The 15,311-nt window shown below is 38.4% G+C and overlaps 1 protein-coding gene across 3 annotated transcripts in view; it reads right to left on the bottom strand.

Annotated features, from left to right (window-relative positions):
• Window positions 1–15,311, bottom strand: part of Smchd1 (structural maintenance of chromosomes flexible hinge domain containing 1) — a 121,301-nt gene that overhangs the window by 22,960 nt on the left and 83,030 nt on the right. For all 3 annotated transcript variants that reach the window (XM_087194322.1, XM_004853186.4, XM_087194319.1), the window contains 7 exons: window positions 12,693–12,780; window positions 9,113–9,244; window positions 7,942–8,094; window positions 4,584–4,710; window positions 4,313–4,432; window positions 3,061–3,146; window positions 1,705–1,827 (listed from right to left, as the gene is read on the bottom strand). In XM_087194322.1, coding sequence (XP_087050448.1) covers window positions 1,705–1,827; window positions 3,061–3,146; window positions 4,313–4,432; window positions 4,584–4,710; window positions 7,942–8,094; window positions 9,113–9,244; window positions 12,693–12,780 — 829 coding nt within the window. The remainder of the gene's footprint in view (window positions 1–1,704; window positions 1,828–3,060; window positions 3,147–4,312; window positions 4,433–4,583; window positions 4,711–7,941; window positions 8,095–9,112; window positions 9,245–12,692; window positions 12,781–15,311) is intronic.

The following is a 15,311-nucleotide window of genomic DNA, read 5'->3' as shown; positions in this document are numbered from 1 at the left end:
TTTTAAGATATACAAGAACTACTTAAGTAGGAGAATTTAAAGTATATTTCTCCTGATATTTATTGTAGACATTGGCAGAAATCTTATATACTGAAGAAGTTTTGCACCGAGTAAACCATCAAAATGTAGAAACTAGATATTCTACAGTTACCCTTATAGCTATCAATGGTGGTGAACCTAGAGCATGAGTTTTATTGTGTTTCTCTTGTAAGACAAAAGACATTAATGTATGAGTTGTTTTTTCTAACCTAAAACCTCAGTATTCAGGATTAACTGAAGTGTTGGCACTCTGATAAATCAGAGGGTTCGGGTTGCTGTTTGGGCACTCTGCTCTAAAGGTTCGCCCTCGCCAGTCTACATGCTTAGAATCACCGGTTGCTTCTGACTAAGTTGGTCCTGAAGAGTAACTTTTTGTGGTTTTTTTTTTTTGGTACTGGGGATTGAACTCAGGACCTTGCGCTTGCGAGGCAGGCGGCAGAACCACTGTGCTAAATCCCCAGCCCTGAAGAGTAACATTTTAATGATTACAATTTCGACTACACTCACCTTCCATTTGCATAAGTGGGGTCGTGGTCACTTCCCACTATCAATCTGCATTTCACCTCTGGAGAGACCTTGGTTCACAGCCAAGCCCTGCCTTTAACTGTACAGTATGTAGTAAGGTATTTAAGTTCCCTGAACCTCAGTCTCCTCACATATAAACCGAAAACACTACAAACAGTCCCTAACAACTGCTATGAAGGAAGACTCCTCTACATAAGCAAGAAGCAGCCGCTGCACTCAGCCTGCCTCCTGCAGCCCTGGTTCTGCCACTTGCCCGCTGATCGAACTCCAAGTTATTTAATCTCCTAATATCTCAGTTTCAGTTTCCTTTATTGCAAAATGGGGTATAAAAACAACGAGGTAACTATTAAATGGAAAAATTTACAAGTAAAATACATGTAATATATACCCCAAATCTAAACAGCACTGAAAACAGGAGAAATGGAAATAAAAATGATATAAGGAGACGAAGTGACACCTAGAGGCCAGAAGCTCCAAACAGAAATTCAACTTGAAAAAATCAAAGTCAGTGTGTGTGACTGAGTAACATAGGCCAAAGACGAAAGTACCTCATCCCGAGAGAGGAAGACAGCGGAAGAGAAAGAATGGCACTTGCTCCCTTGGCAGGAAACACATAGGAAAGTTCATGTCTGTTGTTTGTTTTCTTTAAATCTGGGAAATTGCTTTCTAATAACATTAGACGTGGAGCTCAGAAGGTATCTGCTCTTTCTTTCTCTTCTGTTGTCTGCCTTAAATTTCAGTTTCCTGTAGAAGTATTGAGTCCTCATAAAGCCCTATGACAAGAGTATCTCTAATGGACAAGTATTGAATGAAGGCATTAACAGCTTCTGCTCTCATTAGTAATAATCATCATGGATTTCAGGTTTTTTTCCCCGTTTTTTTTGAGACAAGGTCTTGCTATGTAATCCAGGCTAGCCTTGAACTCATGGTGATCCTCCTGTCTCAGCCCCTCAAGGGCTGGGATCACAGGCCAACTCATCGGGGAAATACCAGTTTTAACTCTGACAAATCCCTATGATAGTACTGAGTAGGTAACCTATTGGAACAAATTTAAAATTAAAAAGAAACTGACACTTTACCACTTTTAAATAAACTATTTTACACAAGATAGTAGGATGCACTGCTTCTTGGCAGACTTACCTTTCCCAAAACATCCCCACCGCCTTTGGTGTAGTTTGGAAGAGTACATGATCTTCTGGGTTTTTTCCTTAGTTCTTCCTGTTCTGTTATCTTTCTTTTCAAAAGTGCTTCGATGTGTTCCACCTGTAATTTATAAAGACAAATGAGCTACAAGGCCAACTGCTCCTGTAACAGGCAGCCAGTAGGGGTAGCAGAGAAAACCCACCAATTTGGAAAGCATGAGAACATGAAGTTAACTAACAGGGATTACTTAAAAAACGACCACCCAATCCTGGTGTTATCAGTGATATAAAACTCCCACTTCATGCTGGGTGAGGTAGCACATGTCTGTAATCTCAGCTCCTGGAGAGGCTGAGGCAAGATGATCCAAAGAGGAAGGCCAACCTGGGCAATTTAGCAAAACCCAGTCTCAAAATTAAAAACAATTTTTTCCCACAATCCTGATGTTCTCTTTATTAGGTGTTACCATTAAACATCAAAGTAAACACAATGTGGCTGGCCTGCCAAATAAAAACATTTTTAAAAGGGCCGGGGATGTAACTCAACGGTAGAATGCCTGCCTAACTATGCACGAGGCCCTGGAATCAATTCCCAGTACTGCAAACAAGCAAACACCCTAAAACCAAACAAATCATATTAAATAGATGTGTGTGTGTATACTGTTTTTTCTTATTCTCTTTTTTCCTGTGGGGCTAGGGATGAACCTAGGGTCTTGTGCATGCGAAGCAAGTACTCTGTCACTGAGCTATCCCCACAGCTTGAGGGTACAATGCTTTTTTTGGTAATGCTTGGGATCAAACCCAAGGGCTCGCACATTTTAAACAGAAGTCCTACCATTCAGTTACACACTGAATTTTATCTTAGGAAACAGACTACCTGTACTACTTCTCTTTAGAACTGAATTATACATATAAAGAACCTACGTTTTTAAAACTCTACACTGCTTTCTGTTACTTTCTTTACTATCATGCACAATGGTTTCTCCTCATGCAACCTTTTTTAAAAATTTATTTATTTATTTATTTTTTGGTACCGGGGATCAAACTTGGGTCCTTGCACTTGCGCAGCAGGCGACGAAGCCACTGAGCCAAATCCCTGGCTCCTAATGCAACCTTTTAATGTAGTACTTGGTGTATTATTAACTATTTATTAGTGTCACTACATTAAAAATACACACTCCAATTTCCTGGAAAAGAGTTCTGTACCATTTCATTAGCTCCTCTGAACGCCTAGTGTGTGACTAGATTATAGTGTACAGATATATGTCTTTGTACCCTAAAACAGCAGTATGACCATAGCATTCCTAATAAAACATGTATGGCTAAATCTAATACAAAGATCTTTTAGAAACCATACCTGCTGTGTTGTAGGAATGTCAATGTTATGTATTTTGAGTTCATTTCGCAACTGAGCCTCTTTTAACTTTGCTTCTTCAACCTGGCCTAAAATTAAAAACCAAACAACAAAACAACTGCATCAAATTCTGGTAGTCCTAAAAACATTTTTTGAGAAGTATTTACTTTTCAATTCCTTTTATCCTTTAAATGCTTGATGAAAACTGACCAGTGATTATTACAGAAATTCAAAATTAAATTATATACCTATTTTTTTTTTCTGGTACTGGGGATCAAACTCAGGACATTATTAAACTATACATCTTAAGGTTCAACTCTAACACACAAATGAAAAAACTAATGCAGGCAAGGGAGACGTATGATACACTGCAAACTCCTGGTGATTTCAGCTAAATTATGTAATCTTAATCCGCATGGTTATACACAATTTGTTCATAATCACATGAGGTTTTTCTCAGAGCCAGGTAAGACTTTATATAAGTAGTGATATAAAGATGTCACTTGATTTAGCTCTAATATATCTATCTTCAATTTTACTGACAAAAGTGTGTACTTTAGGGCAGGTAATAAATATTTGTTGGTTAACTGATCAAAACTTGAACTATTCCAGCATTTGGGAGGTTGAGGCAGGAGGATCGCTATAAGTTCAGAGGCCAACCTACACTACAAAGCAAGACCCTGTCTCAAAAACAAAACAAAACAACAAAACCATAAAACACAAAGTCAAAGACATTTGACAACTGAAAGGGAAAATAGGGCAAAACTCAGCAAATGCCTTATTTTAACTACACGCAAAAATCATTAGAAATTGCAGCCAACATTCCACAGGCTGAGGTATCGCCATGCGTGGCCTCTACATCAGCATGGTACAGGAAGACACGCAGCGTATAACCCAAGCTAAGAACTGCTCATCACACTCTCAGGGACAGTGTCAGCCAGCATCTTTAGGAGCTAGACACAAACCTGGAGCTAGACACAAACACTGCTAGGATGTCCAAGTCTTACATCTTCCACTGTCCCAAATTTCTAACAAAAGTATGAAATATTTGCAGGACACAAACTTATTTAAAATGAGGAATACTTCATTTTTAAAAACTGCTAAATGATGAATAACATAAACCATCATTATTACCTTTCTGTAGGTTTCTGGATTTCACTTAACAGGCCTTGAAAACAGGCAGGTTTGTATCTCGCAGTTTCCCCCATTCCCTAAAATACAACGTTTTATTACCTCTGAACACAAGATGACTTACATTTCATTTCATCAAGAAGCTGTTTGCTGGCTTCAAATAAACTTCTGTACATAATAATAGACTTAGATAACTCATCCTTTTCTTTTGTAAGTGCTGCCATTTGTTGCTGCTTCTTAACATCTATGATAAAAAAATTCAGACAATTTAAACAATTTAGAAATTGTGATTTTTCCAAAATACGTCATGACATGATGTTAATGCGAGGCAGGGTAAAGTCATCTACAGTAACACTGACAATAGAGTTTAATAATTTATATCCCTAGAAACTCACCATTGTAAAACATGAATGGTAGGATATACGGTTCTAACGTTTCTGACAAACGTGGTAACCGGGGCTCAAAAATAATAAGATATTCAGTACTATCCTTTCCAGGACTATTTTCTGCCAGCACTAGACTCTGTACAAATACAAAAGCAGGAGGGGAAAGAAAAAAACAGATTTAAAAAGAAAGCTCTCAGGGTTATATTTCTCATCATTCTGCTTTCAAACAAGTGGTAAAATTTCAAAGAAAAGGGTACTGACTGATGCTTTAAGATATTAAATCATGGGCCGGGAATTTAGCTCAGTGGTTTCGCCGCCTGCTGTGCAAGCGCGAGGACCCGAGTTTGATCCCTGGTACCAAAAAAAAAGATATTAAATCATCCTCACTACCACAAGACATGAAAACATTTTACCTTTTGATACTGATCTGAAAGCTAAATGACTTTATCAATACAACTTATGCAAAAACAGATATAATAGGAAATTATAAGAAGTATATTTTCTTTCATACCAGATATATCAATGTCCATTTAGATCTTGTGCTGCAAAATCTTGATTTTAACCTTTAAGTTGAAGCAGTGTGAAATAACTACTGGTGTGAAAGTTATAAAAACAATCACAAAGAAATGCCCAAAGCCCAACGGTGAGTTTAAATTACAGTGGTTACCATGGAAACAGACCCACCAGTCCCAGGTGAATGGAAAGAGGTCCTCAAAAGCTCTGAAGATTTGTCCTTTAAAATTTAATTTTTGCCAGGGATTTAGCTCAGTGGTTTCGCCGCCTGCTATGAAAGCGCGAGGACCCGAGTTCGATCCCCGGTACCAAAAAAAAAGTTTAATTTTTATTAACATACAAAACTTTTTAAATGTACTTTAGCTTAAGGCCACAGTGTACAACTTTGGTAAATGCTGAAATACAAATGTCTTATTCCCAATGTTTTTCACTGTTCTACAGAAAACAAGAAATATTAACTACTTTGGTATGTAGACACTAATATACAGGTAGAAAAGTAAAATTTAAAACATATCTCAATAGAACAGTGTAGATGCATCTATGACACAGAGAATATAAGTCCACTAATAAGCAATTTCCAGTCCAATTCAGCTTTTGGAAGGTGTGTTTAAAAGGTATTAAACACAAATGTAAACACGTATTTCCCAGTAACCCCCAAAGAAGTTTCTATTAAAAACAACACACACTTCACAGCTTATTTTCAATACCAAATTGGATTTGTTATCAATTCATAAAATGTACAGTTAGCAATTTAATCTGTAACACAGCAAACAGCAGATTACTGAGTGATTCTTTGTAAATATATTTTCTAGGATGACAATGAGAAACATAATGACTAGTTATAATAGTTTATCAAGTATCAAATTTCCCTTTATTAGAGAATCAGGTAATGAATCTCTAGGTACCCATCACCCAATGTCAAAAATAACCACCACTTTTAATTGTTTTAGATGTTTACGATGCATAGTTTAACTTTAAATGTAGTTAAACATAATCTTTTTCTCTCTTATTTACAGTTGCTCTCATATTTTAAAACTTTTACAGTGTTAGCAATCCTTGATGGACAACCATTTACAAAAAAGATATATAGTATAACAGAAACAAAGAAAAATGAAAAGTCCAAAACTGGATCCAAGTATAACAGGAATTTGGCATACATGAAATGGACAAATGCCCATCAGAATGAAGCTGAGACACTTGTCAGAAATTTCTAGTAGGCAAATAATAGAGAATTTGAATAACACAATGAACAAACTTGAACAACTTCAAAGTTACATTATAATTGGAAACAAAACAATACATATTCTTTTTAGGCAAATGTGGTACACTTACAAATACTAATTGTGTTCTGTGCCAGTGTTTCCTAAACTTCCCTAAAAAGATCAATGACCTGCTGGACTGGGTTTACAGATAATGGAGGCCCTGGGTTCAATCCCCAAGAACAAAACAAAAACACTGATTTGTTAAAAACCAGATTCCAGAACCCGGTTCCACACATGCCAAATCAATACATGACCACAACACAAAAATAAAATAAAAACACACAACACACACCCCACATCCACGCTCACTACACAGGAGCCAAGTAGGACTTGAGAATTTTGTTTGCTTAGTGAGCTATCAAGGACTTCTAGAGATAAAAGGAAATTCATGCAGATGACACGAAGCACAGATTTTTTATGGAGGTGCTGGGAAGGAGCTACATCACTATGCATTAAGCTCAGAAGTATACACAATCAGGGCGAAGACTAAGGCATAAGAATATTAGTAGTAGCATTGTGAATATAATTTGCTTTCTCCTTAACATAAATAAAGATAAAAGCCTAAACATCTAAACATCAAATTCAAGAAAAAGTACTTGTATACAAAAAAGATTCTGTCTCCAACCAACTCTGTTTCCAGCAATTTCTTAAGGAAATAATATACTTTAAAAAAAAAAGAAAAAAGATGATGGAAACACTGTTGATTAAAAACAAACTCTAGAAACTAAATTTTTAATTTTAAAAAAAATTTTTTGAGACATGGTCTCACTATGTAGCCCAGGCTGACCTCAAATTCACTGTGATCCTTCTGTCTCAGCCTCCTGAGTGCTAGGATTACAGGCGTGCACCATCACACCTGGCTTAAGAAACTAAATTTTTACCGAAGATTGATAAAAATAAACTGGTCATTGCATTAATGATGTAGGTGTATATGCACTGATGAAGAAATACATCAGGGATAGATTAAATAAAAGATTTTTACAAGAGCATATCCCTATTATTAAATGAAATTTAATTTTATATCTCCCCCAATATTATGTATTGCTTATCACTGTTATCTCTGAAGGATGAATATATTATGATTATCATTATCATCTTTTGGTACCGGGGATTGAACGCAGGACCTTGTGCTTGCAAGGCAGGTGTCGGAACCACTGAGCTAAATCCCTGGCCCTATCATGACATTGTGTATACAAATAAAATTTTTAATTTTAGAAAAAAATAAGAAAAGCTGTTTAAGTTTCACTTGGCCTATGTTTAATTCTGTCTATTCAAAGGCAGCTTTACAACACTACAGGAAGGGCTGAGGATACAGCTCAGAGGCAGAGTGCCTGCCTAGCATGCACAACTCCCTAAGTTCAACCCTGTCACAAAAATCCAAACCGAACCAAACCAAACCAAAAATCACACACACACCCCAATAAAACATGAAAAAAAATCACTAGAAACAGAGAAAGTTATTTGTTATCCGTAATAATAGTTCTGGGTTCAATCTGTAATAGCTTAGAACAAAATCAGAACAGGTATCTCAATATGATGGTTCACAATATTAAGTACAGAAATCTTAACTAAAAAAAATTTTAAAAATTTACCGTGATTTCAGCTGAACCATTTACGAAGGGAAATTCAAGCGTTCTAACTTTCCCAATAAAGAGTGGCGAGTCAGTATCTTCCTCCTTAAAATCTTTAATAGTAGCTACCACGATGCCAACCAGATCTATTCCTGTATGATTGCCATATGCGTCCTTAAAGTGAATAGAAAATAACTCATTAGAAGAGCCAGTTAGAAGACTGGACACAGAGAAGGACATGCACAATCAGGAATAAGATACACACACAGAAGCCCAGGGTTAGATTACCTTGGTCCTTCTTACCCTAAGCATAGAATCCAGCTCTAAGTGTTAGTATTTCAGGCAGAAAATAGTCCAACAAATCATAAAACAATCAGAGATCTGTGTGTGATATAATGGTTCCTAACTTTCTAAATTACAATGACTTCCATTTTAAAATATCACTTAAAGCAATCCTGTGAAATACTGTATACTCTTCTGACAGTGTGTGGTGTGTGTGAGAATTGAAGACCCTGACAGCACATCTGTGGCACTGTTTACCCTTAGATGTTTGGGAGAAGAGAAGTTAAGAACCACTCCCTTGTTGAGAACTGGAAAATAAAATGAGTTCAGTATTCCACTAGGCCACTTTCTGTAAAGTCTCTCAGTACTGGGGGCCTGCCCAGGTGCTGCCAGGCAAGCACTTTGTCCTGAGCTCTACTCCGGCCCTCACTACTGTGTTTTGCAGGCTTTTGTTAATGTTCTTGCTATAACCCTCCAGATAATTAGCAGCCTGGAGGAGCTCTGGTTTTCTTCCTTCCTTAACTATTATCAGTCATCAGAGCAGATCTCTAACATTTAACTGTCTCTGTTTATCCCTTCTGTAAACTGAACACTGATAAGTCCATAATGCCCACACACAGTGATAATACATATGTGAAAGAGGACAGTAAAGGTGTATGTTAGGAAAGGTAGGCAGATTTCCACATTTGGAATCAGTTCTTGGTATATCTGGATTTACTTAATGTATAGTTTCATGCATTCTCTATATCCAAACACAAAGGTTTTTACAAATATTTAACTCATCTGGACATTTGCCCTGTAAGCTTAAACTGAATGATCATTCTGGCTCTACAATAACCATTTTGCACCTAAACATCAAGGACAATTTTTCTTGTCCCTCTTTGCAGTTTCGGACAATGATGAACATTACCGTGATATTGAGCCGTAAATCTTTGACCAAGGTCCTACTGGCAATTGAGCGAACATTAGAAACAGCTGGGGTAGCGGGCTGAATTTCAGGAACTAACTTCACAGGTCGATTAGGCAGAACATCAACTATAACCTTACAAAACAAAGCAGCAGCTGGTTAACAACTTATTATGTTAATATTAATACTTGACTATTAGTATCTAAGAAATGTCAGCATGTACTAAAGTTAAATGTTACCTTCTAAAATTTATTTCCATTCATTTCCTGTCACTTTTCTTTACTTGTTTTTACTGACTCCGGTCATCACACTGTGTTCCAGTGTTAATGCCTTTATTTCTCCCTTTTGTTTAACCCAGCTCCCAGTCTTGGGGACCCTCCCCTTTGGGCTCTTCGGTGGTGCCTCAACGGTGGCCCCTGTCTCTGCCTAGGGTCCTGGGAGCACTATCTGCAATGCTGATTTAGAGTGCTTGCACTTCTCAGAGACTTCTTTGTCATGGAAAGTCTACTTCTGGGTCAATTCAGAGGGATCAGTTTGAAGAATACAGAAGGCTGGGCTGACAACTGTTTTTTTTCAGGACTTAAAAACTTTGCTCCAAACTTTCCAGGTCTGTAGAGTTTCTGCTGAGAAATGCTGTTATATAGGCCTGCCACTGCAGGCTGTTTTTCTGTAACAGCTTTTAGCATTCTCTTAGTTGAAGTTCTGGAGTTGATGTGTTCTGGAGAGGGTTTTTTCTGGCTGCGGGTATTTAGGGTTCTATATGCCTCTTGTGTTTGAATATTGAATTCTTTCCCTTGATTTGAAAAATGTTCTGCTATGATTTCAGTGAATAAACTTATACCTTTTGAGTCATCTTCTAATTTTTCCTTTATTCTTGTAATTCTGAGGTTGGTTTTTTGAGCTATCTGACAGCCTCTAGATACAGCTGCAGCAGGCCTTGTTGGTTTTAGGGTACCGCCGACTTTATGATCTATCCACACTGCCTTCAATTTCTGACACTCTCCTCACACTGGTGAGATCTGCTATCCATGCTTTCTATTGAGTTTTTTGTATCTTGTATTTCTGCTTTTTTTTTTTCATAATTCCTAATTCTTTACCAAAATAGTCATTTATGACTTGCATTTTCTTGTTTAGTTCAGTTAGTCTGTTCCTTCCTTAAGCTACTTGAACATTTTAGTAAAATCCTTTATCTGCTTAAGCAGTCTTCAAGCTCAAAGCAGCTTATGAATTTATGTGTTTCTTCTTTGATCTCTTCAAACCTACTGCCCACTTGGTTTTTGAGTTCTCTGCCTGTAACTTCCTCTCTGTCAGTGTCTCAGACCAGCTTTTGGGGAGTTAGGGGTTTCATCTTATTGCTTTGCTTTCTCATATTTGTTTGTGTTGCTTTTGTGCTACAAGTTGAAGACGGGTTAGGGTAGGAAACTCTTTGGACATCTCTTCAGTCGGTCAGATTCTGTCTCCCTGGGTTGGGTTACGCCCCTCTCTGATCTATTCAGGACAGTATTTGTGTTCAACCTTCTTCTGGGAGCTGAATCCCAACCACCACCAAGAGAGGAGAAAACGAACCACAGTAATGTTGATGACACAGAGACAAACCAGATACTGGCATACAGTAAAACCAGTTGAAAGCAACAACAATGCCACAGTTAACTATAGAAATCAGCAATAATAAAGAGTCAAGAATGAAATGATATTGATATACTATCAGAACCAATTAAAGTTAACACTATACTACCCTTAGCAATAGAAGAGATCTGTAATAATAATACAGACATTAAGTACAAACCAAATGTTGATATATAGTATCTATAAAAAGTCACAGCTTGGGCCGGGGATTTAGCTCAGTGGTTCCACCACCTGCCTCGCAAGTGCAAGGTCCCGAGTTAGATCGCTGGTAACAAAAAAAACCCACAACAAACGTCACAGCTATACCACCATTAACAATAGAAAAAAAAGGACGGGGATTTAGCTCAGTGGTTCCACCGCCTGCCCTTCAAATGCAAGGACCTGAGTTTGATACCCCGCTACCAAAAAAGAAAACAAACAAACAAAAAACTTAAAAAGAAAAACCCAATAGAAAAAAAAAACAACAAAAAACCCAATAGAAAATAATTCAGCAATAATGGCATAGTCAACTAAATAGCTAAAAAATGAAGCTTAATAGTATCAATAATAAAAATGAAGCAGGTGGGAAAAGGGAAAAAATGAAAGTAAAATTTGAAAATGAAGGAAAAGGAAGATGAGGAGAGAAAATTAGTAAATCAACAGAACTAGATAAAAGGAACAGAAAAAACAAACAAGAAGAATAAGGAAAAGGAATAAAACAAAGCAAAATAAAGGCAAAGAAAGGACACTGTGCACCAAACAGAAAGAGAAATGAGTCCAGAAACTGAGTCCTTCCATGCGTGTGTCTGGGTGAGTGGCCTGTGGTGCTGGGACCCAGCAGGTACGGAGAAGGCACAGTGTCATGGTTTCCACCTGGGTGCCCATGAAAGCCTCAGAAAGCCTCACCATGGAAGGCGGCCAGAGGGCATGCAGGGCCAGCACAGCTGACTTGCTGCTAGCAGGTGGGCTCTAACGGAAGAAGTGGATCGCCCGGACATGGTCTGGAAGGGTCTATCTCCCTCCCCCCTCCTCCCTCAACTCTGCTTTCCCACTGCTGTGCCCTCCCTAGTGCCCCTCTGCCATGTGCCACCCTGCACTGAAACCGCTACAAACTGTGAGCCAAAAGAAATCTCTCTTTCTGAAGTTATGGGTGTCAGGAATTGTGTCACAGCAACGAGGGGAGAAACTGAAGACAGGGCGAGCCACAAAGAGGACCTAGTTTGTTCCCTGCCCACTCTGCTGTGTGGATGCGGAGTCCTGGCCGCCAGTCAGCGGCTTGGTGTTGGCCTTAGGGGTGTCTCACTCCAGCGCCTCTCGCGTCTGTGCCCTTCTGTGCACCCCAGTCACTGCTCTCTGACCAGCTTTACGACCCGGGGCTTTTGGGGTGCCCCGCCTTGTCCCTGAGATATGGCGACTGCTCGCAATGAGGTGTATTCTGGGTCAGTGGAGACAGATTCCCCTCCTGGGGGCTGAGTTAGTGTTCCACATGGCTCCACTCAAGATGGAAAAGTGACTTCTGCATCCAGACTAATTACTGAACACAAATATACTCTATCGAATTTTCCTGAAAAATCACATGGTAGAAGTCTCTACAATTTTGCTTTCAGTGATTTCAGTTACCTGCAATCAATCAGGGACTGAAAATATTAAATGGAAAGTTCCAGAAGTAAACAATTTCTAAGTTTTAAAAAACTTATAATAGTATTCTATTATATTACTGTTAATCTAGTATAGCTAGCCTATAAATTAAACTTTATCATAGGAATATACACATAGGAAAAACGTAGTACAGATGATATTTAGTGTTATTTCTGGCTTCAAGCATCCACTGGGGGGCTTGGTATGTGTCCCCCATGAATAACAGGAGACTATGGTATTTATACTTAATTAATTAATTCACTTTTAAACAAATACTTCATTCATAAACTAAGCGAGAAAATGTAAAGCTAATCATTTCATATAATAAAAGCAAGCAAACCTGTTCACTGTTGAGAATATTTGCTTTATCCATCATAAAACCAAACTGGATACAATATGTCCCCACTTTGTTAGGAATTATTTTATCCCTAAATGAAAAAGAGGTGAGATTACTGACAATTTTTAAGTAAAAGGGAAATTGAAAGCATCAACATTTCATTTCACAACCAATAAATGAATAAAGACTTACTAATACTATATATATTCACCTTCATTCATTCAACAAACATTTCTTATATGCTGGGCTTAATTCCAGTCTCCCTTACCTGTATATTCTTTTATAAAACATTTGGATACAATAAAAATGGAAATAGCAATATAAAGTTGAGAAAACAGTAAACACACACAAAATGAATTATGTCAAATGAATTTTGCTTCATTATAATCTTATTTTTGTTTTTTTGAGAAAGAATCTTGCTCTGTAATTGAGGCTGGCCTTGAACTCACTACATAGTCCAGGCTGGCCTCGAACTCGTGGAGATCCTCCTGCCTCAGCCTTCTGAGTGTTGGGATTACAGGTGTGCACCACCACGCCTAGCTCCTACATTATAAAATTTCAAACTGATGGCTTCATATTTCAAAGGGACCTTTTGTACTGGGGATTGGACTTGGGACCTTGCACTTGTGAGGTGGTGGCACCACTGGGCTAAATCCCCGGACCTAGGCCTTTTAAAAAAAATTACAGCCCTCTTTGTTGATTTTGTTGTATTATATTATTATCTATTCACGCATTCATTATTCTAAATTATCAAGTTATTTATTGATTTAATAATCAGTAAGAAACTAATACCTAATAAGAGGTACACTTTCTAACCTGGTTTGGTTATACTTTACTACAATGAAAATATGAATAATATTACAGTAAAAATTAAGACTTCTGCTTCAAGCGGCAGACCAACTCCTCCCGATGAAAATAGCCATGGAAAAAATTTTTGCTTAAAGATGTTCAATATCTGAGTAAAGTAAGTAACTCAATCCGCTATAATAGGCTGGGACGGGGGCTGGGAAATGAGTTTCACATTTAAGGCTGCCTGCCTGCAGTTCTAGGCAACCGGCGTGTGGGCAGGCCTATGGCAGACAGGCTCCCAAGGGAAATGCAACGCAGCTTTAAATCATCACCAGCAACTGACAAAGGCAAATGATACTCTCTCTGGGGAAAAGTTATTATTGCACCTTAGACGCGCAATTATTTCTACAGATACTAAGAAATAAAATGCCTGGGACAACAACAACATAACCAAGTACACAAAGAGGCAAGGGAAAGAGACTGAAAAGCAACAGAAACAAGATGATCAAAGCAGAGAGACCCAAGGGACCCTAAACAGGCTTTTACTACCTTAACGTTGGTAAGAAAGAGACAAGGCTGAAAATTTCAACAGAGAAGTGGGCTTTCAAAATAGCTCAGCAGCACCGCACCCGCCTCACAAGTGCAAGGTCTGAGTTCGATCCCCAGTACCGGGGAAACAACAGTGAAAGGAAGCCAAGGTGCCAGCATGAACCCCGTTCCAGAGCCTCAGGAGCCGAGCTGGGAGGACTGCTTCGCTCGACTCCCTGGGCAACACAGCAAGACCGGCCCTCAAAACCCAGAACCCAAATGCAAGTGCACAGCTAACACTGCCAGGGAAGAGGCCAACTCAAAGATGGATTTCTCAGCACATTAAAGCCCACTTCATACTGAGCTAGTTTCCTGGTTCTAGTTCAAGCAAGTATCTAAAGAGAAACGACAGCTAAAAAGAGCGGGAGAGACAGCACAGACCATGGAAAGGACTAACACACTTGCAATTCTGCGGCAGGAGAAGAGGGAAGGCTGTGACAGAGCAGGGGCCAATGAAATCATGGCTGGCCACTGCTCAGAAATGGAGAAAATATAATCAAAGTCTGTGGAGAGCAGGCAGGTGTGTCCCGCTGGCAACAGAACCCCACATAACAAAATACATAGGGAGGGAAAATGGCTTCAAGAAGACAACAGGCCTGACAGCTACCTTCTCAGGCAAATGATGAGATCAGTGAAGGCTGGCTTCAGAGTACTGCAAGAAAATGCCAGCCAAAAATACTAGAGTCAGTCAGGTGTGATGCTGCACAGCTGTCAACCCAGCACCCTGGGAGGCTGAAGTAGGAAGATTGCAAGTTCAAGCCAAGCCCGGGCAACTTAGTGAGATACTATCTCAAAATAAAAAATAAAAAGGGCTGGGAAAGTAGCTCAGTGCAAAGGCTCTGGGTCCAATACCCAGTACGTAAAACAGAACAATAACAAAGTCAGTGAAAATATCTTTACGTATAAAAGTAAAGATATTTTCAGGCAAAAACAACAATGATGCAATTTATCACCAGTACAAAGAAACTTCTTTAGATAAAAAGTTATCCCAAATGAAAATGCTGAATTTAACGGGAAAGATAAAATGACCAAATCTAAATGAACACCATGTACAATAATAATAGTAACTAATACCTCCGTAGATTTAACATGCTTAACAAACAAGGAATGCAAATTGGGAGAGGAAAATTGGAATTAGGTGTTCTGAGATCCATGCACTGCTCAAGAAGATAAAATACACAAATTATTACTAGACATAAATATGTAAAATGTGTATACTGTAATCTAAGGAAATCATTCAGAACA

Source organism: Heterocephalus glaber, unplaced genomic scaffold (assembly GCF_053883595.1).
Source record: "Heterocephalus glaber isolate CG9 unplaced genomic scaffold, H.glaber_assembly_v1.0 deba00000331, whole genome shotgun sequence".
NCBI lineage: Eukaryota > Metazoa > Chordata > Mammalia > Rodentia > Bathyergidae > Heterocephalus > Heterocephalus glaber.
This window is presented reverse-complemented; position numbering and strand designations above follow the sequence as displayed.